The sequence below is a fragment of the Saccopteryx leptura genome, chromosome 4 (genome assembly GCF_036850995.1).
Source record: "Saccopteryx leptura isolate mSacLep1 chromosome 4, mSacLep1_pri_phased_curated, whole genome shotgun sequence".
NCBI lineage: Eukaryota > Metazoa > Chordata > Mammalia > Chiroptera > Emballonuridae > Saccopteryx > Saccopteryx leptura.
The window spans coordinates 192,876,117-192,897,582 of NC_089506.1; the positions used below are offsets into that span (position 1 = coordinate 192,876,117).

A 21,466-nucleotide genomic window follows, 5' to 3' on the forward strand; every position below is an offset into this window, starting at 1 on the left:
CCTGGCTGCCCTCTCATACTAGGCCCTCTCCTCGACGCCCTCCCCCCACAGGCGAGGCCCTGGGAAGGGCCAGCGTGGTGCCACTGCCCTACGAGAGGCTACTCAGGGAGCCGGGGCTGCTTGCGGTGCAGGGGCTGCCCGAGGGCCTGACCTTCCGTAGGCCGGCCGAGTACGACCCCAAGGCCCTCATGGCCATTCTGGAGCACAGCCACCGCATCCGCTTCAAGCTCAAGAGGTGAGTGAGGCAGCCGGCCGGGGAGTGGGCCAGGGGCTGGTGGCCGGACCACAGGGCCAGGCCGGGCCGGGCAAGGCTGGGGGTGACCTGCCTGCCTGCTGGCTCAGCCACCCGGGGCCATTACCCAGGGCCTCAGACACCAGCGGGGGCCTCTGGTGGTGGAAGCGAGGCAGAAAGAAGCCCTGTCGTGGAGTGTGATCCGAGCCGGGCATCGAATCACAGAGGTCCTCCCAGGGGATCCTCCCAGGGGACCTCTGTGTTGCAAAGAGGCTGAAAGAGACTTGGTTGGGGAAAAAATAGCACCAGCAGCGCTGTAGGTGTCAGGAACAGACCGGGCAAAAGTGTGGATGGAGGTGGGAAGCCAGCCTGAGGGCCCTCAGTGCTCTGGCCCCGTTCACACACCAGCTGGGAGGGAGAGGTAACGAAGGGAGGCGGGAAGTGAGTGACTGTGGCTGGGAGGACCCAGTGGGTGGACTGGGGCACAGAGGCTGAGAGCGGGGCCCAGGCACGTCCCGTCCCACCCCAGGCCTGCACTGTCACCTATGAGTGGCGAGTGGTGCCTGTCCTGCCTACCTCATAGGCTGCCTGGTTCTGCGGAGGGAGGTCTGAGGGGCTACGGAGGAAGAGGTGCAGCTGGCAGGACGGTTGTACGAAGTCACCTCTGTCCTTCTGTCCTTTACCCAGGTCACTTGAGGATGGAGGGCAGGATTCAAAGGCCCTGGTGGAGCTAAACGGTGTCTCCCTGATAGCCAAGGGGTCTCGGGACTGTGGCCTTCATGGCCAGGCCCCCAAAGGGCCACCCCAGGAGCTGCCCCCCACCGCCACCTCCTCCTCCGTGGCCAGCTTCCTGTACAGCACCGCCCTCCCCAACCACGGCATGAGAGAGCTCAAGCAGGAGGTTCCCGCCTGCCCACTTGCCCCCAGCGACCTGGGCCTCAGCCGGCCCGGGCCCGAGTCTAAGACTCCCACCGCCCAAGACTTCCCTGATTGCTGTGGTAAGCTGCTGCTGGGACCCCCAAGTCTGGGGGTGGGACAGAGGTCACTCATGCAGGGCACCCTCCAGGGCAAGTCAGGGTGCTCAGGCCCTTCCCAAACTGAAGGAAGAATGTTGGGGCAAGGGTCTGGGGCAGGACAGATGGTATTGTAGCGTATTAGACTCAGACACCAGGCCTTCACTCAGCCCTCTGTGAACCGTGTCCTTGGCCTGGGACCAAGAGACACCGAGAGGATCAGGAGCCTGGAAAACGTGTGATCGGTCCCATGCATTTAATAAACACCAACTAACTGTCTACACACTGCATTAGGGTTACTGGAAGCATTAGAGAAGGAACAGCTGAGTAGGAGAGACCTGTGTTCCTTTCCTGGCTTTGCTACTTAGTGGTTAAGTGTGCTGGGGCATATCTCTGTCTCTGTGAGCCTCAGTTTCCTTATCTATAAAATGGAGATGCTAGTAGTACCTACTACTTCATGGCATTGTTATCATGATTAAATGACAGAGCATGTTAGAAATGCACATTCTCAGGCCACACCAAAGTCCGGCTGAGTCTGAACCTTTGGGGGTGGAGCCCAGCTCTCTGTGAATTGATACATCTACCAGCTGGTTCCAGTGAACACTGGAGTTTAAAAACTGCTGTATTAAAACATATCCAAAGCTTGGCACATAGTAGGTGCTTATAAGTTATATTTAGTGTTGTTGTTATGAGAAGGAGAAAAAAAGGATGACCTCCCCCCCGCCCATACAAATGTGTGAGCTGAGCAGGGGGGTGGGACTTACATGCCCGAAACAAGTGTCCCCACCTATAAAAGGTGACCTCAGATATCCTGCCCTCCCAGATCTGCCATTTGGATTGCACACTCTGTTAAAAATGTCTCAGGCTTCTGCTTAGGGAACTTGCCTAGCGTTCATTGTCGTAGGACTCAGGTCAGGGTATTTGTGTTAGATGAGACTGTTAGCCAGAGCCAGTGCCTGTGCAGAGAGCCGGATCTGGGGACCCCTGTTGGGGCCCACCTCGAACCTGTGCCTTTCCTCTTCCTTGTCCAGGACAGAAGCCCACCAGGCCCGGTGGGCCTCTCATTCAGAACGTCCACGCCTCTAAGCGCATCCTCTTCTCCATTGTTCATGACAAGTCAGGTAGGACGGTCCCCGTGGCGGCACCCTGCCCAGAGTGGGGCTCTAGGGCTGCGGGTGGTGCTGGATGAGATGGAAATGTGTCTACTGGCCGCTCCTGAGAGAAAGGAGGGGCAGCTCTGCACTTTGTGAGTAAAATTAGAGCATAATAGTTATGTATCACGGCATAACAAATTGCCCCGAAACTTAGCTGAAACCAACAAGCATTTATGTCTCACAGTGTCTGTAGGACAGGAATTCAGGAGCAGCTCATCTGGGTGTTCCGGCTCAGGCGTTCTCATGAGGTGGTCATCAAGTTGTCGGCTGTAGCCATGATCATCTGAAGGCTTGCCTGGGCCTGGAGGGCCCGCTTCAAAGCTCAGTGGTGTTGCTGGTGGCAGGAGACCTGTTCTTACTACATGGGTCTCTACAGGGCTGCTTGAGTGTCCTCACACGATGGCAGCTGGTTTCCTGAAGCTAGGGATCCCAGAGAGAGGAAGGAGGAAGCCACATGTCTTTTATGAACTAGCCTCGGAAGTCACTGTCGCTTCTGCCATATTCTCCCCGTTAGAAGCCAGAAGCTTGATCCACTTTGTACTCAAAAGGAGAGAGAGAGGAATTAAGCTCCGCCTCTTGAAATAAGGAGTATCAAAACAATGTGGACAGATTTGAAAGTACCTCACAGAGAACTGAGAGCAGGAGAATTTGGATTCATTTAGACTAGAAAGGGATGCAGTAGGACTTTCTAGCAGTTTGCCTTGTGGGGATCTCAGCCCTCACCTCCAATGAGAGGCTCTTTTTAGAAAGCCTAGTCCCCTGGGATGAGGTGAAGACTCCATTGCCCCAAACAAGGTCTGTCCCTGGCAGGGAAGGAACATGGATACCCAGATCAAACAGCATTGTGGAAGGCCATGGTGGGCAAGAGGTACGAGTTGGGATAGAATTTCACTAGGTACGAGCTGGGTGATCTCAGGCAAGGTACTGAGTCTCTATGAGCCTCGGTTTTCCCATCTGAAAAGTAGAAATATCTGTGCTTAAAGGTTGTCATGAGGTATTAAATAGGATTGTGTGTGTGTGTGTGTGTATACAAAGTGCTTAGCACAGATAAGTACTTAATAAAGATGTTACTTTATAATTACAATGACCAATGATCATTCTTGTTATTCATAGTAATTTGAGGCAGAGGCTAAACTAGGAGGGCTGAGGATTTGGGGGAAGCCAGCAAGGCCAAGGCTGGGTGAGACCCCAGATATATGAGGCACGAGGTCAAGGTCAGGACTCAGCCTCTCCTCACTCGGAGGGAGCATCCTCCCAACCTCCTACCTGTCTGGGCAGGAGGGGCACAGTATCTGTTGCCCATGGGGGTAGGCAGAGGCCAGAGGAGAGAGCAGGTGAGAAGACCATCAGGAGCATTCTGGGTTTGTGTGGGCTGCTTCCTCGAGGAGGCTGGGCATCAGGGTCCGCGGTGGGGAAGGGCGGAAGCGCTGACGCTGGTTCCCGGGCTGTGGAGGGGAAAGCCCAGGGCCCCCGGGGCCATGGAGGGAGTGTGGCTGTCTATAGGGCACAGCCGAGCCGGGAACGGGGTGGGGAGGGCGGAAGGGCTGACGCTGGTTCCCGAGCTCTGGAGGGGAAAGCCCAGGGCCCCCGGGGCCATGGAGGGAGTGTGGCTGTCTACAGGGCACAGCCGAGCCAAGAACAGGGTGGGGAGGGCGGCTCCTCGCGGGGTCGCCAGGCCGCGGGCTCATGTCTTGGACTGGCCCTCATTTGTACCTCCTGTGTTTTGATAGAGAAGTGGGACGCCTTCATAAAGGAAACCGAGGACATCAACACACTCCGGGAGTGCGTGCAGATCCTGTTTAACAGCAGATATGGTGAGTGGGCGGCGGCCCACTGTGTGGCCCCAGCAGCGTGATGAGCATCTCATTACGTGGCAGTCACTTGTGTTCCCTAACATGACAGCGGGAGCCATATGCTGACACCTGCATGCCATCAGCGCTAATGTCATCTCCTGTCTGGGTAGGGGGTGGTTGTGTCAATATTTCCCTTCTAGATTCTCCCGGGGGGTGGGACTGATGGCAGAGCCCGACCTTGACTCACCTGTGGACGGCAGGCAGCTTGGGGACAGGCTGGGCAGGGACAAATGGCCGCTGCCCTCACTCACCTGCCGACCCCTCACAAAGCACCACTCCTCACCTTTGCCTGTGCTCTGCCCTCTGCCTGGCACTCCTTTTGCATCTTTTGGGGGCAAACTTCTACTTGTTCTGCAAGACTTGCCTGACCAGGCGGTGGCGCAGTGGATAAGAGCGTCAGACTGGGATGCAGAGGTCTCAGGTTTGAGACCCCAAGGTCGCCAGCTTAAGTGCGGGCTCATCTGGTTTGAGCAAAAGCTCTCCAGCTTGGACCCAAGGTCGCTAGCTCGAGCAAGGGGTTACTCGGTCTGCTGAAGGCCCACAGTCAAGGCACATATGAGAAAGCAATCAATGAACAACTAAGGTGTCGCCATGTGCAACGAAAAACTAATGATTGATGCTTCTCATCTCTTCGTTCCTGTCTGTCTATTCCTGTCTATCCCTCTCTCTGACTCTCTCTCTGTCCCTATTAAAAAAAAAACAAACCCTGGGCTAGGTGGGCTCCCAAAGCCCTGTCAGATATGATTGAAAGGGGCATGTTATGAATAACAAAAGATGCCCTTCTCACCCCTGTCGGGAAATTACAAGGGTTTTATGAGCCCTTGTTTCAGGAACCAGAGTTGAAGATCACATACATATTCATTCTGTCACATATCAGTCTTGCTTTCCTCCTTTCTTTTTTCTCCACACACAATCACTGATTCGCTCACTTACCAGTCATGCATTTTGAGCCCCCCACCTTGTGCCAGGCTCCCGGGCCAACTCTGGTGTCAGGGTGCTTCAGCAGTGGTCTGAAGACGTGTCTTCAGTAGCAGGCAGTGGTATGCAGTCACGCACACTTGAGTATGTGGCAGCGAACAGGGATGGGAGCCCTCAGAAAGAGGGGACAGCTCAAAGGAAGGAGAGTTCTCAACCAGCTTGGGAAGTCATGGGTGGCTTCATGGAGGAAGTGCCCTTTGATCCAGGCTGAAGAAGCCTGGGCATGTGGGCTTGGCAGTTCCAGGTTGGCGTGAGGCTAAGCAAAGCCCTCGAGGCCATCGTGAGGAGTCTGGGGTAGGCTGGGTGCCTTTGATGTGGTCACCCTGGCCCACCCACTCTGCCCCCTTTCCCCGTTTTGCTGTATTGAAGGGATGTCTGCACCTGAGTCCTCCAGGCCCCAGGCTGCTGTGAACTGGATGGGATGCAAGGGGAGGGAGGTGGAGAGGGCTCTGCCCCAGCCTGGCTGGCATGCAGCCACCAGTCTTCTGGCCTGTTGTGAGCCCTTGATGTTTCTGGAATGTGGAACCTTTTCTAGACATCAGCACCTGGGCCCCACGGCCTAATCCAAGGAGGAGTATTAGGCTCAGAATGGTTCAGGTCTTGTCTCCTGTCAGCTTCTTCAGCTGCCCTGGGGGGGGAGAAGGAGGTTCTCCGTAAGAATTAGGGGGCCCCCTGGGTGAGGACGTTTGGCAAACTGAGGTATCCTGCAGACCTGGATGAACAGATTCTGCTCCTGGTTCTGCCCTTTCAGCCACCAATTCTGGGTGAGGTTCTGGGGCTGGGGGTGCAGAGGGGAAAAAAGCAAATGTGAGGGGCCGCCCTCAGGAAGCCTCAAGGACACTGTCACCTGGGAAGAAGTTGAGACTGGGGAAGGATGTAGGATTGTGCATGGTGGCCTGGTTCTCTTCCCAGCCCTGCTGCAGCTGGGGGCTGAGTGGGGTCCTGCCTCTGTGCACTGGATCTCGGTGCTGCTGGAAAGACAGGCCCAGTGCATCTGATGAACCCAAGTGGAGATGAAATCACAGACTCGAGGAACCCTTCACCCAAGGGCTGGGGCTGGGGCTGGGGCGTGGTGGTGATGCTGGAGGTGGGGGGAAGGAGAAGTAATGGTTTGACAGTTGTTGAGATTTTCAGGGTTTAATTTGACACAATGAGTTAAATGTGACTTCACAGTGGGATCTGGCTGCCAACGCAGACCTGGGCTGCATCAACAGAAAAACAGTGTCAGCCGCATCCCAGGGAGGCCCCCTGACGGCCCTGCTCTACCCAGGTCAGGGCATCGCCGGAGGGTGGTCCAGCTCAGGGCCAATACTTGTCAGGACACAGACGAGGCCAGGATAGGGAGGAGCCTGGGGAATATGAGGGTCTATGGGACTCCTGGGAGAGATCAGAGTGATACAGCAAGAGTGGATACTCAGCCCAGCTCAGCTTGTGAGACTTCCCAGGCCTTGGGGAAAAGAACAGGGAGCCATTAAAGTGCTATCAAGCACACAGTAGGTGCTCAAATCGTGTTTGGTGAGTGGATGAATAAATGTGGAGCTGGGGTATAAGTGAATAACTGAAATGCACGAGACAAAACCTAATCATCTGGAAGAAAAGAACAAGCAAGCACTCATGAGCCTGGATTCTTTCTGCATTGCTGTCCACAAAGCTGTCAGCTTCCGGCCTGCATCTCGTGTATGTCACTGAAGAGTGAGAGGGGTGCTGGACCTCGCCCTGGAGGAAAAGCACATCTCTGTGGCCAGTGGCATCCTGCCAAGAGCTACCTGGAGCCTGGGAGCTTCCTGGAGCCATTCATTCACTCACTGAATAGGCAAGAAGCAGCTGCAATGTGCCAGCCCTATCTAGATCCCAGACATGACACCCCTGAGCCTGTGGAGCTTAGGTTCTAGACAGTAAACCAATGTATAGATGAGAATGTAATGTCAGGGTGATAAACTTAGAATGAAAAGCAAAGCAGGGTCCTGGCTGGTTGGCTCAGTGGATAGAACATCGGCCTGGCGTGCAGACATCCCAGGATTGATCCCTGGTCAGGGCACACATGAGAAGCAACCATCTGCTTCTCTTTCCCTCTCTCCCCTCTTTTCTTGCTTTCTTCCCCTCCCACAGCCAGTGGGCTGATTGGTTTGAGTGTCAGCCCTAGGCACTGAAAAACCAGTGCTTGGGCCCTGGCCGGTTGGCTCAGCGGTAGAGTGTCGGCCTGGCGTGCGGGGGACCCGGGTTCGATTCCAGCCAGGGCACATAGGAGAGGCGCCCATTTGCTTCTCCACCCCCTCCCCCTCCTTCCTCTCTGTCTCTCTCTTCCCCTCCCGCAGCCGAGGCTCCATTGGAGCAAAGATGGCCCGGGCGCTGGGGATGGCTCCTTGGCCTCTGCCCCGGGCGCTAGAGTGGCTCTGGTCGCGGCAGGGCAACACCCCGGAGGGGCAGAGCATCGCCCCCTAGTGGGCAAAGCGTCGCCCCTAGTGGGCAGAGCGTCGCCCCTAGCGTCGTGCCGGGTGGATCCCGGTGGGGCGCATGCGGGAGTCTGTCTGACTGTCTCTCCCTGTTTCCAGCTTCAGAAAAATACAAAAAAAAAAACCAGTGGTTGGTTCAGTGTTGGCTTCAGGCGCTGAGGATAGTTAGACTGATTGGAGCATCAGCCCCAGACGGGTTGATGGGTGGATCTCGGTTGGGGCACATGTGGGAGTCTGTCTCTATCTCCTTTCCTCTCACTTAAAAAAAAAAGAGGGTGGAGTAGGGAGAGGTGGAGGGGGCTGTTCTAGGCCGATGAGGTGACATTTGAGTAGATGCTTAGAGAAAAGGAGAGAGGAGGGCATATGATTATCTGGGAGGAAAGTATCTGAGTGGATGGTAGAGCAAGAGCAAAGGCCCTGGGGTGGGTGTATGCCTGGTGTTGTAAGGAAGCAACAAACGGGTCAGAGAGACCAGGGTGAGCGAGTATGGAGGGAAATAAGGTTAGAGTTGATGGGGTCCTGGTCACATCAGGCCTCATAGGCCCAGGTGGGACTTTGTTTTATTTTTTTTCTTTTTATTGAATTTATTAGGGGATACTGGTTAACAAAATTATACAGGTTTCAGGTGCACAATTCTGCAACACATCATCAATCTGTACGCTGTGCTGTGTGTTCACCACCCCGAGTCAGATCTTTTTTTATCGTCCTTTATCCCTTCTCTATCGCTGCTCGGCCTTTTGGCTAAGATCAAGTGTAGTATCCCTTCTATACCCTCTTCTAACCCCCTCCCACCCCACACCCAGGTAGGACTTTGTCCGTCGCTGAGTGAGGTGGAGCCTGTGGACATTTTCTTGTGAGAGATGCCAGGGAGGTGGGAGATGATGGTGACCGTGGCCCTGGGGCCTTGCGTGTCCTGCAGCCTCCAACTTGCACTCAGCCTTGCCATTGCCCTTCCAGCGGAAGCCTTGGGCCTGGACCACATGGTCCCCGTCCCCTATAGGAAGATCGCCTGCGACCCAGAGGCTGTGGAGATCGTGGGCATCCCGGACAAGATCCCCTTCAAGCGCCCCTGCACCTACGGGGTCCCCAAGCTGAAGCGCATCCTGGAGGAGCGGCACAGCATCCACTTCATCATTAAGAGGTACGGTGGTGACAGGGGCCGTGGCCATGGCTCCAGGCTGGGTTCGGGGTACTGGGAGGTGAGGGCTGGGCAGAGGAAGCAGCAGGCATGAGGCAGGAGCCCAGGGAGGCAGCAGTGGGGCAGGGGTGAATGAAAGGGTTCTCTGACTCAACAGAGAGAATCAGGCAGACCTGCAAGAAAATTCAGGCTCCTCTCAGGCGCTAGAGTGGCTCTGGTCACAATATGGCGACGCCCAGGATGGGCAGAGCATCGCCCCCTGGTGGGCAGAGCATCGCCCCATGGTGGGCGTGCTGGGTGGATCCCGGTCGGGCGCATGCGGGAGTCTGTCTGACTGTCTCTCCCCGTTTCCAGCTTCAGAAAAATGAAAAATAAAATAAAATAAAATAAAATAAAATTAAAAAAAAGAAAATTCAGGCTCCTTAACCTAACAGCTGTTCGGCCTCCTCCTCCCTGGGGAGGGTGTTGGCCCTCATAGCTGGCAGAGAAGTTGCCCCCACAGCTGCCTGGACTCACCACCAAGCCCGCACCTGTAGTTCTAGGCAATGCCCAGACTTCTGGATGCTCCCTCCTAAATGGTTAGAGATGGCGGGGTGGCCCGAAGCCCTGCCTGCAGGCAGCGCTGCACTGATCCCTTTCCAGGTATCTGTTCCGGAGTGTTCCCAGTGCGTTCATGTTCTCATGTGCCTGCTCACTTGTTTGTTGCCACTAGACTGTAAAGCAGGGGTCCCCAAACTACGGCCCGCGGGCCACATGCGGCCCCCTGAGGCCATTTATCTGGCCCCCACCACATTTCCAGAAGGGGCACCTCTTTCATTGGTGGTCAGTGAGAGGAGCATAGTTCCCATTGAAATACTGGTCAGTTTGTTGATTTAAATTTACTTGTTCTTTATTTTAAATGTTATATTTGTTCCCGTTTTGTTTTTTTACTTTAAAATAAGATATGTGCAGTTTGCATAGGGATTTGTTCATAGTTTTTTTTTTATAGTCCGGCCCTCCAATGGTCTGAGGGACAGTGAACTGGCCCCCTGTGTAAAAAGTTTGGGACCCCTGATGTAAAGGAAGCAGGGACTGCGGACAGGGCTGTGTTTGGCTCATGGCTGAGTCCCCAGGGACCATAGTGGTCCTTGCTATGCAGTGGATGTCAGATATGTGCCTGTGGAGTGAAGGAACGCATGCCTGCCTATCCAAATGGGGCTCATGCCTTCCGACTTCTTAGAGCTTAGGGAATAAAGAGGGCCATGGGAGAAAGAAATGGGCGGGGGGACCTTTTTAGGGTGGTCAGGGGGCCTCTGAGAGAAGGTCCCCCTTTGTTAAGCCAGAGCTGGGAGTTGGAGAAGGGGCCACGTGGAGCGGGGCACCGTGTTTGGACAGGAGGGTTTGCCTCAGCGAGCAGCCTCGGGCGACCTGGAGGGCAGGCCGTGAGCAAAGGCTGAGGATCGTTCTGGAACAGTGGGCGGAACCCCTGCTGGGTTGCTGGAGGCCAGAGCCAGGGTCTGACGGCCGCCGGGCTGCTGGGGAAGAGCAGGCTGAGGAGACTGGTGCAGAGGTGGGGAGACGCGAAGGGAGGCCGCCGCAGTGAGCCAGGCCAGTGTGGCGAGCGGACGGAGACAGGAGCCAGACCTGGGAGAGAGTCTCAGTTGGGATGCGGTTTGCTGGTGGATGGAATGTGGGAGCGGGGAGGGGAGCCGGGAGGCAAGGATCACCCCCATGTTTCTGAGTGAGTTCATTTTGGACACGTTAACTCAGGGAAGCTCAGGAGATAGAATTCTCAGAGGCCAAGCTGAGATGTCAGAAGCTCTGGAGAGGGGCCTGGGTTAGAGATAGAAGTCTGAGCATTGTCAGCATGGGCAAGGAAGGGACCATGGGGAGGAGAGAGAAGTAGAGGCGAGAAGAGGAGAGGGCCCAGGCGGCCCCTGGGATCCCATGTTAGAGGCCGAGGCAGAGATGAGAGGCTAAGACAAGTGGCCGGGGCGGAGGGTGGGCTTCTCGATGCCTCTGGGAGATGGTTCTGGAAGTCAGGTCCTGACGGTGTGGGTCTCCCGCTCGGAACTTTCACTGCCTCTGGCCCTGAGGGTGCAGAGCATCCTCCCTGGCCTGTTGGCAGCCACCGGGACCTCTTGCTGCTCTGCCTTCCCACACCCAGGAACTCCTGCCTCCGGTCCTTTGCTGAAGTCCTTCCCTCCATCTGGACCAGCATCCCACCTGTCTGTCTTTCCAGGCTTGCTTTCGCTTTGCCCCATTAGCACACTCGTCGCCTTGCCTGTGTCTGCATCTGAGCTGTCTCTTGTGCTTTTACAACCCCTGCTGTAGGGCCCACTTGATAAATGATTCTGGAGGTGAATTTAATCAATCATCAGGTAGTGCCTATTGTTGTCTAGCTTAAATCTCTCTTGCTGCTGCCTGAGTTCGTTTTCTTCAGTTGATTCCCGGTAGGGGATAGGAGAGAAGACAGCAATATGGACATCCTAGTGTCCCCTTATGTGCTTGACCATAGTATTTCATCTTTATCCATCCACATTTAATTCTTCACTATTATGTGTGAGCGCCTCCTACAGGTCCAATCCTTCACTGGACTCTCATGAAGACTTTATGAAACAGCAAGCACAGATCCCAACTGCCCCCAGAGGCTACTGCCTATCATGGGGGTGGGAGTCATACCTGTGATGAATCCAGGGCACTTTAAAATATGTTCCTAGGTATAGACTCGATAGCATTTAAGCAGCAAACCTGTGGGGCTTCCTGGAGAAGGAGGCTTTGACATCAGGTTACTGGGCTTGAAGCCATTCACATCTTGATAACCTTGAATAGTAACTCGTCTTCTGAGCCTCAGTTTGCTCATCTTTAAAAATAGGGACAATGATTCCCAGGTTTCCTTCAACATAAACCGAGGAAGTGGACATGATACATCTGACATGTAATAGATGCTCAATAAACACAAGTCCGTTTTCTTCTTCTTTTTAAATGCTGCTTTGAATTATTTTTTTAAATTTACTTATTATTTATTTTAGAGAGGAAGGAAGAAAGAGAGAGAGAGAGACAGAAACATCCATCTGTTCCTGACCAGGAATCAAACCCGCACCTTTGTGCATCAGGATGGTGCTCTAACCAGTCGAACTCTCCGGCCAGGGCCATGAGTCCTTTTTCTTCACTTCACCTCCCTCACGTATAAAGTAGTTAAGCACATCGGCACTGATGGCCTGGGTTCTTACCCTGCCCCTACCATTTCCCAGCTTTGTGTCCTAGGACAAATTACTTGACTGCTCTGTGCCTCACTTTCCTCATCTGGAAAATGGGGCCAGTGGTTATCCATGCCATGTAGTGCTGATTGGAGGCTAAATGACTGGCTGCGAGTCAAGGGCTTATAACAGTGGCTGCTCCATCCTGAGCCCTCTGTACATTTCCCACTACTGCACACCCCAACCTCACCTGTGGAGCAGCTGAGCTCATTCTAGCAGACGTGGGTCAGGAGTCAAAGGGACTTTGGAAGCAGGCAGAAGGTGGAGTCTCTGCCTTGACTCAGGTGTTTGCAGGGTGGGGCTTGGTTAGGGTGCTCTTCTACCGAAGGAAGAAGCCCCTGCATAGGGCCTGGGAGTCTTGTTACTGGTGGGAGAGGGCTCCCTGGCCCCCAGACCCACACTTGTGCCGAACTCTGGCCTCCAAATTTCCTGTCCCTCCAGGACATAAGCCTCTAGGGAAGGCATCCAGGTTCACAAAAAGAGGCTGACAATGGCAGTTCTCCCAAAGGCAGAACTTAGGAGGGAAAGGGTCTGACGGGGTCCTAGGACTATGGCGTGTGCCCTGGAAGACTGAGCAGTCCATGGTCCATGCCTGTCAAACGTGCCTTCAGGCTGGGCAGCCCATAAAAATGTCTGTCACAGTCCCGGAACCACCATCAGACCTTCTCCATCAGCTCCCCCGAAATGCACCGGGGAACTGTGCGAGCTCCCTATCCCTGTGCCCCCCGATAAATAACTAAAACCATAAATAATAAAACCACAGGCAATACAGGCAGCCGAAGCCGGGCTGGGGAAGGAAGCCGGGCTGGGGAAGGAAGCCGGGCTGGGGAAGGAAGCCCGGCTGGGAAGGAAGCCGGGCTGGGGAAGGAAGCCGGGCTGGGAAGGAAGCCGGGCTGGGGAAGGAAGCCGGGCTGGGGAAGGAAGCCCGGCTGGGAAGGAAGCCGGGCTGGGGAAGGAAGCCGGGCTGGGAAGGAAGCCGGGCTGGGGAAGGAAGCCCGGCTGGGGAAGGAAGCCGGGCTGGGGAAGGAAGCCCGGCTGGGAAGGAAGCCGGGCTGGGGAAGGAAGCCCGGCTGGGAAGGAAGCCCGGCTGGGGAAGGAAGCCCGGCTGGGAAGGAAGCCCGGCTGGGGAAGGAAGCCGGGCTGGGAAGGAAGCCGGGCTGGGGAAGGAAGCCCGGCTGGGAAGGAAGCCCGGCTGGGAGAGGAAGCCCGGCTGGGAAGGAAGGAAGCCGGGCTGGGAAGGAAGGAAGCCGGGCTGGGGAAGGAAGGAAGCCCGGCTGGGAAGGAAGGAAGCCCGGCTGGGAAGGAAGGAAGCCGGGCTGGGGAAGGAAGGAAGCCGGGCTGGGAAGGAAGGAAGCCCGGCCGGGGAAGGAAGGAAGCCGGGCCGGGGAAGGAAGCCAGCTGGGAAGGAAGGAAGCCGGGCTGGGGAAGGAAGCCGGGCTGGGAAGGAAGGAAGCCGGGCCGGGGAAGGAAGGAAGCCGGGCCGGGGAAGGAAGGAAGCCGGGCTGGGGAAGGAAGGAAGCCGGGCTGGGAAGGAAGCCGGGCTGGGAAGGAAGGAAGCCGGGCTGGGGAAGGAAGGAAGCCGGGCTGGGGAAGGAAGGAAGCCGGGCTGGGGAAGGAAGGAAGCCCGGCTGGGAAGGAAGGAAGCCCGGCTGGGGAAGGAAGGAAGCCGGGCTGGGAAGGAAGGAAGCCGGGCTGGGAAGGAAGGAAGCCCGGCTGGGAAGGAAGGAAGCCGGGCTGGGGAAGGAAGCCGGGTTGGGGAAGGAAGCCGGGCTGGGAAGGAAGCCGGGTTGGGGAAGGAAGCCGGGCTGGGAAAGGAAGCCGCTTTTCTCCAGGATTCCTCTGGCTGCTTCTCCGCCTTGTGGCACCCAGATGAGTGTGGGCCTCCAGGAGCAGTGGGAGGACCAGGGGCCTCTCAGAATGAGAATGGAAAGTCACAGTTGAGGTCAAGTCATGCTTGTGGTGCCCTGGCAACCCAGGCCTCACCTCCTGTCACTGACATTTTTGCATCTGTTTGAATTTTCTGCTGGGCTAGCCTTAAGCATTACCCCCTTGTATGCGGACTCAGACACCCCTTCATTTGTCCCATGTCACCTCTGCAGCCTGGGTTCAATGACCAAGGCCCTGTCCCCTTGTTCAGCCATTCCCTGGCACACAAGCTTCACTGCAGGCCCCCAGACCAGCTGCCCAAGGTTCTCCAGACCGCCGACTATCGCCCTAGATGGAGCTGGGGGCAGAACAGAGGACCAGGGCTGGAGGTGCGTGGGCGAGTAACCCTAGCTCTCTTGCCCACCTGTCCTCCACCCTCATTTTTCTGGCCTGGTTTCCAGGTGTCTCACCAGTATGGCTCAGGGGTCTCTGCATGGCCGCCCCCTCTAGTCCATCCTCTGTGTGATGATGGAGTGATCTGAGAGTGCCACGCCCCTCAGGGGTTCTGCATTGCCCACAGGGTAGAGACCATGTGCCTCTGCACCGGCCAGCCAGGTGGAGCCCTCGCCCTCCCCTGCTCGTTTACCTGGAGAACCTTTCGGCCATCCCACCTGAGCTTACCATCCCCTCCTGCTGAAGTTTTTTCCAACTCCCTTCCCACGTGGCCCCCCTTGGCTTCTGAGACACATGTGAGGGGTTCCATGTGCCATCTTGCATGTCTATGATCTGATGACAGGCCTGGCTTGTACATCAACAGAGAGCCTCTTGGGAGCAGGGTCCCTCCCCATGACTGTCCCTGAGACATAGGTGGTAAACGCCTGTGGGGCCCTGGTGGGAAAGAGGTGTGGGGCATCTATCACCCGTGGCCAAGCAAAGCTCTGGGCAAGAGGAGGCTCCTTGGGGCATGGGGCATCATGATGAGCAGGTTGGGACCCTCCAGGACCACTCTGGGGCTTGCCCACTCCTTCCCTGGCTGAAGAGAGATGGTATGGGATATGTGGCTGTTTTGGGGTATCCATCCAGCTGTTCTGGACAATGCCATCTCCTGTCCACATGTGGCCAGCCTGGGGTCCAGGTCTGCAGCTACAGCCATGCATGTGACTCAAGTGACCACCATGGAGGAGACCTGGAGGCCGGCTCCCTGAGCCCGGGGGAGCCCTTGGGCCTGCATCACTCTCATGCCTGTCTCTCCTCTCTCTCCAGGATGTTTGATGAGCGAATCTTCACAGGTATGTACGGGTACCATCTTATCTTTCTGAAACACCAAGCTGATATCCCCCAAGAGTGCTTGAGCTGCCATTATACTAGATCTTGGGACAGAGAGGGGTCTTGGGTGTGGCTTCTGCATCGCGGGGCAGACAGGGCCCCAGCTCCTAGGGCCCCAGCTCCCAGTTGCAGACAAGCCCCCAAGGTTTGGGATACCCTGAACGGAGTAATAAAGGTAATGTTTGCTGAGTATGAATATGCCAGGTACTCTTCTAAGCTGTTAGAATACTTAATTTCAATTGAGTTTTCAGCAGTCCTATAAAGTGTGGGTTTTTTTTTTTCCTTTTCTCCAAAGCCCAGCTAGTGCACCTGGCTGCACACTCAGGCATGTAGCCCCAAGTCTGGGCGATAACCAGTGGGCAGCACGCCTCTCAGGAGGAGACCGGCTCTCTGCCTGGTTAAATAAGAGAGAATGGGTCAGGCCCTGGCCGGTTGGCTCAGTGGTAGAGTGTCGGCCTGGCGTGCAGAGGTCCCGGGTTCGATTCCCAGCCAGGGCACACAGGGGAGGCGCCCATCTCCTTCTCCACCCCTCCCCCTCTCCTTCCTCTCTGTCTCTCTCTTCCCCTCCCGCAGCCAAGGCTCCATTGGAGCAAAGATGGCCCGGGCGCTGGGGATAGCTCCTTGGCCTCTGCCCCAGGCGCTAGAATGGCTCTGGTTGCAACAGAGTGACGCCCCGGAGGGGCAGAGCGTCGCCCCCTGGTGGGCGTGCCGGGTGGATCCCGGTCGGGCGCATGCGGGAGTCTGTCTGACTGTCTCTCCCCGTTTCTAGCTTCAGAAAAATACAAAAAAAAAAAAAAAAAAAAGAGAGAGCATGGGTCTTAGGGTGCAGTGTACCCAGGTCCCAGTTCTGGCCCTGCCTCTCACCAGCTCTGTGACTGTGGGCGGGGTTTTGTGGACCTCAGTTTCCACATCTGTGAAGGGTGTGATGAGAGTGACTTGCTCTGGGTTCCTGGGGAAACTAAATGAGAGCACGGTCCCGTGGTACGGCCTTGAGGGAGCCTCGGCCTCTTTCCCAAGGGCTCCCTCAGTCCTGCAGCGTACAGGAGGGCAGGGCTGTCATTTCCGGCAGCTTCTTCCTTCCGCCCGGTCCTCGCAGACCCCTGGGCTCCCCTGGCACTGTGGCTCTTACTCCTCCCCCCGGGAGAGGCATCTTTCCCTAGGACCTATCCTGGCTTAGCTGTACGTAGAGTCCACAACAAAACGGGGTGCCAAGGCCAGACCACACCCAGGAGTGTGCCCAAGAGCTTCATGTGGAGGCCTCTGGCTAGGTGGCCTGCAGGCAGGGGGCTGGAGAGCCTTCACCCTGATCTCCCCCATCCCTCCCTGACTCTCCCCCCAGGAAACAAGTTTACCAAAGACCCCACGAAACTGGAGCCAGCCAGCCCACCAGAGGACACCTCTGCAGAAGTCTCCCGTACCGCTGTTCTTGACCTTGCGGGGACTACTCGGTAAGGCCCCTCCCCAACGCCTAGCCCTGGGGTGCTCCCGCTCTGGGCTGAGGTGGCGTCACCTGTGGGGAGGTGCAAGGCCTAGGGCTGGTCCAGGGTGCTGTGCCCAGTGTCTCCCAAACCCCTAACACCGTACATAGGCACAGGGTCATCCCACACAGATATCCCAACACATACAGTGTGTCTTCACCCCGCTGTGGGGGACAGAGAAGGAGGACAGAGACCGCCGATTTTCCTCTACCTGGAGAACTCTTGTCCCCCCTCAGGAACTAGCTGTGTGTCACCTGGTCCTAGAAGCCTTTCCCCTGCACCCAGGCATCTGCCCTGTGTGTCCACAAGGCCCTATAGTCAGTTCACAGCTTGGTCACCGTCCACCAGTGCTTCCCTCCCACACTCTGGGCCCCTGGGGCCCAGGGATCCCAGACCCTCGTGTCCAGTCCAGACCTCCCCCCAAAAGATCTGTGAATTAACTGACTCATCCATCTCAGGGACCCTGCCCAGCGTTGCTTCCCAAGCCCGTTCTCGGACTCCTGGCCCCCTCCAAGCCATAGCTCTCAGTCCTCCCCAAAAGCACCAATCAAACCCCCACTGTGCTAGATTGGGCTTCACCATGGCCAGAGCTAGGCCTCAGGAGCTCCCAGCTGGTGGGGAAGGTGGACACCCAGACAGTTCACCCCAGGATAGTAAGAGCCTTTTGGCTGGGACAATGGGGAACTGTTTTCCCCGGCACTGGGGACCTTACTGTGGAGAGGGCCATCCTGTGGGCAGGGGAGTGAGCATGGTCAGGGGTGCACTCTGAATGGGCAGCTTAGAGGGGAAAGCTGGGCTGGTGCCATGTGGTTTCTCGGCTTCCTTCCTGCAGGTCAGACAAGAGCGGGATCTCTGAAGACTGTGGGCCAGGTGAGGAGGAGCAGGACCCCGCAGTGTCCACCTGCCCCACCCGGCAGCTCAGACCATGAGCCTGCAGTACAAATGATTATCCTCTGCCCAGCCTGGCCCCCTCACCCTCCAGACCTTAGAGCATTGTGGGAGTTGCAGAGCATGCTGGGAGCTCACGGGTGGTGGGGGTGGGGTGGGCGGGGCAGGTGGGATTTGGGCAACACTGTGAGGGTGTTGGGAGACTGGATTCTGGTATCACCATTGCCTCCTAGTAGGTCTGTAACAAGTGATTTTCACTCTGTGGCCTTAGTTGCCAGCTCTATAAATTGGAGACACCAGGACTGGTCTTACATCCTACCTGACCCTCCATTCCTGGTCTGGGCAGTAGTGTGGAGGCTGATATGACTTTTCCTGGGTGCTACTAACAAGTCACAGACATGAGAATGTTTTGGAATGACTCACCTTGCTCAACCAAGCTCATGTCTGCATTTGACTGGATCCCTTGTTTCCTCCTCACAGGAACCTCTGGAGAGCTGGGTGGGCTGAGGCCCATCAAAATTGAGCCAGAGGAGCTGGATATCATTCAAGTCACCATCCCAGGTAAGGGACAAATATCTGAAGGGCCGAACCTGTAGGAATCGAGTAACTCCCACAACAGGGCTCCTAGACCGACCTACCAGAACCACCGTGTTCCCTCCCTATGAGACTGGCGCTGTCCCCTCTGTTTCTGAAGGGCTGTTATTTCTCTGGCTTGGTCCTGAGGGTGGTAGGGTATCGAATATGCCTTCTGTAGCCACATCTGCCCTGTGTGCCAGGAGTCAGGTCTTAGTTCCAGCCTTCCTGGCTTCCCTGGGATTTGGGAGGTAGGGAAGAGAGGAAAAGTCATTGGAGCAAGAGGACCTGAGTCTGACTGCATACTGAACCTCCGAGCCTCTGTTTGCACATCTGTGAGGAGAAAGGGGTCTCTAGAGGTTCAGCGTGGGGTTACCTCTGGGAACCCCTAGGCTCCGGGCCCCTGAGCCCCCGCCTGGCCTTTGATCATTAAGGCTGTTCTCCCAGAGTTCTAGGGAAGCTTCCTTAAGGGCCCTGCTCTTTGAGCGACCCTGACACAGTCGGACAGGCAGAGGACTGTCTTGTCATTCAGAGTTTTATCTCTAGACCCTTCGCCAACTTCTGAGGAAATGACAGACTCGATGCCTGGGCACCTGCCCTCGGAAGATTCTGGTTATGGGATGGAGATGCTGACTGGTAAGAACTGGGCTGGGGACTCAGTTCCCTGGGGCGTAATGGGGAGAGGGTCAGGAAGACCCAGTGTTGGTAGTGATTGTTCTCAGAAAAAAACCAGAGTGTGGCCGATTCCCTTGCCCAGCTTCGGTTCCTTTCCGAAAGCTTGAAGCTGACCTTGGTTTATATTAAGTCAGATGACTAGTCTTTCCCAGGAGCCTCCATTTGGATTAATTTGGTCATTTATTCAACAACTATTTACTGAGTACCTGCTACGTACCAGATCTTATGTGAGGTGCTGGGGACAGAACAGTGAACCAAACAGGCCAAAGTCCCTCCCCTCATGGGCTGACATCCCAGTGCAGGGAGAGAGATAATGGGCATATCTGTAAGTCCAATAGCAAGTCAGATGGTGGTAAGTGCAGGTGGCCCACAGGCAGGAGGAAGCTGGGGGTGAAGTATTGGGGCAGGAGAGGACAGTTACTACAAGACTTGGGTGGTCAGAGTGGACTTCACTGAGAAAGTGACATTGCAGCAAAGATCTGAAGGATATGTAGGCGGGAGCCATGTGGATATCAGGAAAGAGCTTTTCAGCAGAGATCTGAAGGATATGCAGGTGGGAGCCATGTGGATATCAGGAAAGAGCTTTTCAGCAGAGGGAACAACATGTGCAAAGGCCCTGAGGTGGACATAAGGAAGTCCGGTTAGCTACAGCAAAGTGAGGTGGGAAGGGAGGCAGGAAGGTGATGGGGTAGGTTTTGAAGGGCAAGTACATCCAAGGAAGGAGTGTGGGCTTAATTCTGAGGATATGGGAGCACTTTGTGGGGGGGCTAACAAGGGACATTTTAGCAGTATTTACTCTGACTGTGAGTTTGAGAATAGACTGCAGAGAAGAGGGGCCATTTAGGCAGGAGGAGTGGTGTTCTGTACGTTTTGTTTTCTTTTTTGGAACAAAACTGAAATAAATAATTGAGTGTATCTCATGTGCCCAAATTCCAGCTCCAACCATTATCAACAGATGTCATTATAGATAATAAAAATAAGAGGCCTGACCTGTGGTGGCGCAATGGATAAAGCGTCAACCTGGAAACGCTGAGGTTGCCGGTTCAAAACCCTGGGCTTGCCTGGTCAAGGCACATATGGGAGCTGATGCTTCCTGCTCCTCTCTCCTCTCTCTTTTTCTCTCTCTCCTCTCTATAATGAATAAATAAAATCTTAAAAAAAAAAAGAATTATTATAGGTAAAGTTTTTTAAAAAGTGAATCATTCTAATGCTCAATAGTATATAAATTATAGTATGAAAGGTTCATAGATATGGCAGAAAATGCTATCAGTATTCAGGCGACTGGAGTTTCAAAAACTCTGTAATAGGACTGCAGGGCCAGGCCAGGGAACTTTAGGGAGAGGGGTGGCATTTGTTGCTTTCCCTGTGTGTGAGATCTATTGTGGAGTTCATGGAAGAAGGAGGGGTGGGCAGGTATTGCTTAGGGCTACCGTGCAAAAGCACAATAATAGGCAGCATTTAAATGGACGTTGCAAAGAGAGCTCAAAAATGTAGTATTTGCCTGACCAGGAGGTGGCACAGTGGATAGAGTGTTGACCTGGAATGCTGAGGACCCAGATTCAAAACCCTGATGTCACCAGCTTGAGCGTGGGGTCGCTGGCTTGAGCGTGGGATCATATACATGACCCCATGGACGCTGGCTTAAAGCCGAAGGTCGCTGGCTTGAGCAAGGGGTCACTGGCTCAGCTGAAGCCCCCTGGTCAAAGCACATATGAGAAAGCAATCAATGAACAACTAAGGTGCCACAACAAGTTGATGCTTCTCATCTCTCTCCTTCCTGTCTGTCTACCCCTGCCTATCTCTCTCTTGCGTGCAAATGTGCATGCACTAAAAAAAAAAAGTTGTTATATTCAGTGGGAAAAGCACGTGCAGATGGATATGGACAACATAGCATTTACCTAAAGTTAGAAGCATAAAAACAGCTTTATTTTTATGTTTTATTAAAATATCAGGTTACAAATACGATCAAATGCTAACATATATTCATTTAGGCTGGTGGGTACGTGAGTGTTTGTGATTATATCCTGTATGCTTTTCTGTACTTTTTAATTTTCCCCATAACCAAAAACAAATGACTGAAAAAATAAATAAGAAGGTTTTTTGCAGGATCCGGTGGGTGGAGCCATGTGAACTGGTGACAGAGGCAGCACATCTCTGCCCCTTGTTGGCTTCCGTCTCTGTCAGGGGGGATGGTCCGGAAATGGGAAGGACTGGGGAGGACGTGGGAGTCCCGTTCATTAAGGAGGAGGACGTGGGAGTCCCATTCATTAAGGAGATTTAAGGGCCTGCAGAGCCGATGAGTTGGTTGAATCCCTGGCAGCTGATACCTAAGATCCACCGACCACAGCACTTGAGACGTCAGTGGGTGGTAACTGAGCTGGCAAAACAAAACAGAATTCAGGATAAAGGTTTGCCCAAAGTGCAGATAGGTAGACTGGGTGCCAGTCCCAGGCACAGTTCTGGGAAAGATTTCTCCATAAATGACTGTGAGTCATCAGAAGGGACCCCATGTGGGTCATATATGCGGGGTGAGTTGGCTCAGAGGACATCAGGATCTCGGGCTGGCCCTGGGCCAGCTGGGGAAGCAGAGCCATGGGGAT

General features: G+C 55.0%; 1 protein-coding gene across 4 annotated transcripts in view; it reads left to right on the forward strand.

Moving 5' to 3' along the window:
• The window catches only part of GTF2IRD1 (GTF2I repeat domain containing 1), a 121,377-nt gene that overhangs the window by 45,832 nt on the left and 54,079 nt on the right, over positions 1 to 21,466 (forward strand). For all 4 annotated transcript variants that reach the window (XM_066382424.1, XM_066382423.1, XM_066382426.1 and 1 more), the window contains exons 5-14: positions 52 to 235; positions 920 to 1,230; positions 2,277 to 2,366; positions 4,130 to 4,213; positions 8,641 to 8,824; positions 15,190 to 15,215; positions 16,592 to 16,700; positions 17,563 to 17,600; positions 18,099 to 18,179; positions 18,738 to 18,827. In XM_066382424.1, the coding sequence (XP_066238521.1) occupies positions 52 to 235; positions 920 to 1,230; positions 2,277 to 2,366; positions 4,130 to 4,213; positions 8,641 to 8,824; positions 15,190 to 15,215; positions 16,592 to 16,700; positions 17,563 to 17,600; positions 18,099 to 18,179; positions 18,738 to 18,827 (1,197 nt within the window). The remainder of the gene's footprint in view (positions 1 to 51; positions 236 to 919; positions 1,231 to 2,276; positions 2,367 to 4,129; positions 4,214 to 8,640; positions 8,825 to 15,189; positions 15,216 to 16,591; positions 16,701 to 17,562; positions 17,601 to 18,098; positions 18,180 to 18,737; positions 18,828 to 21,466) is intronic.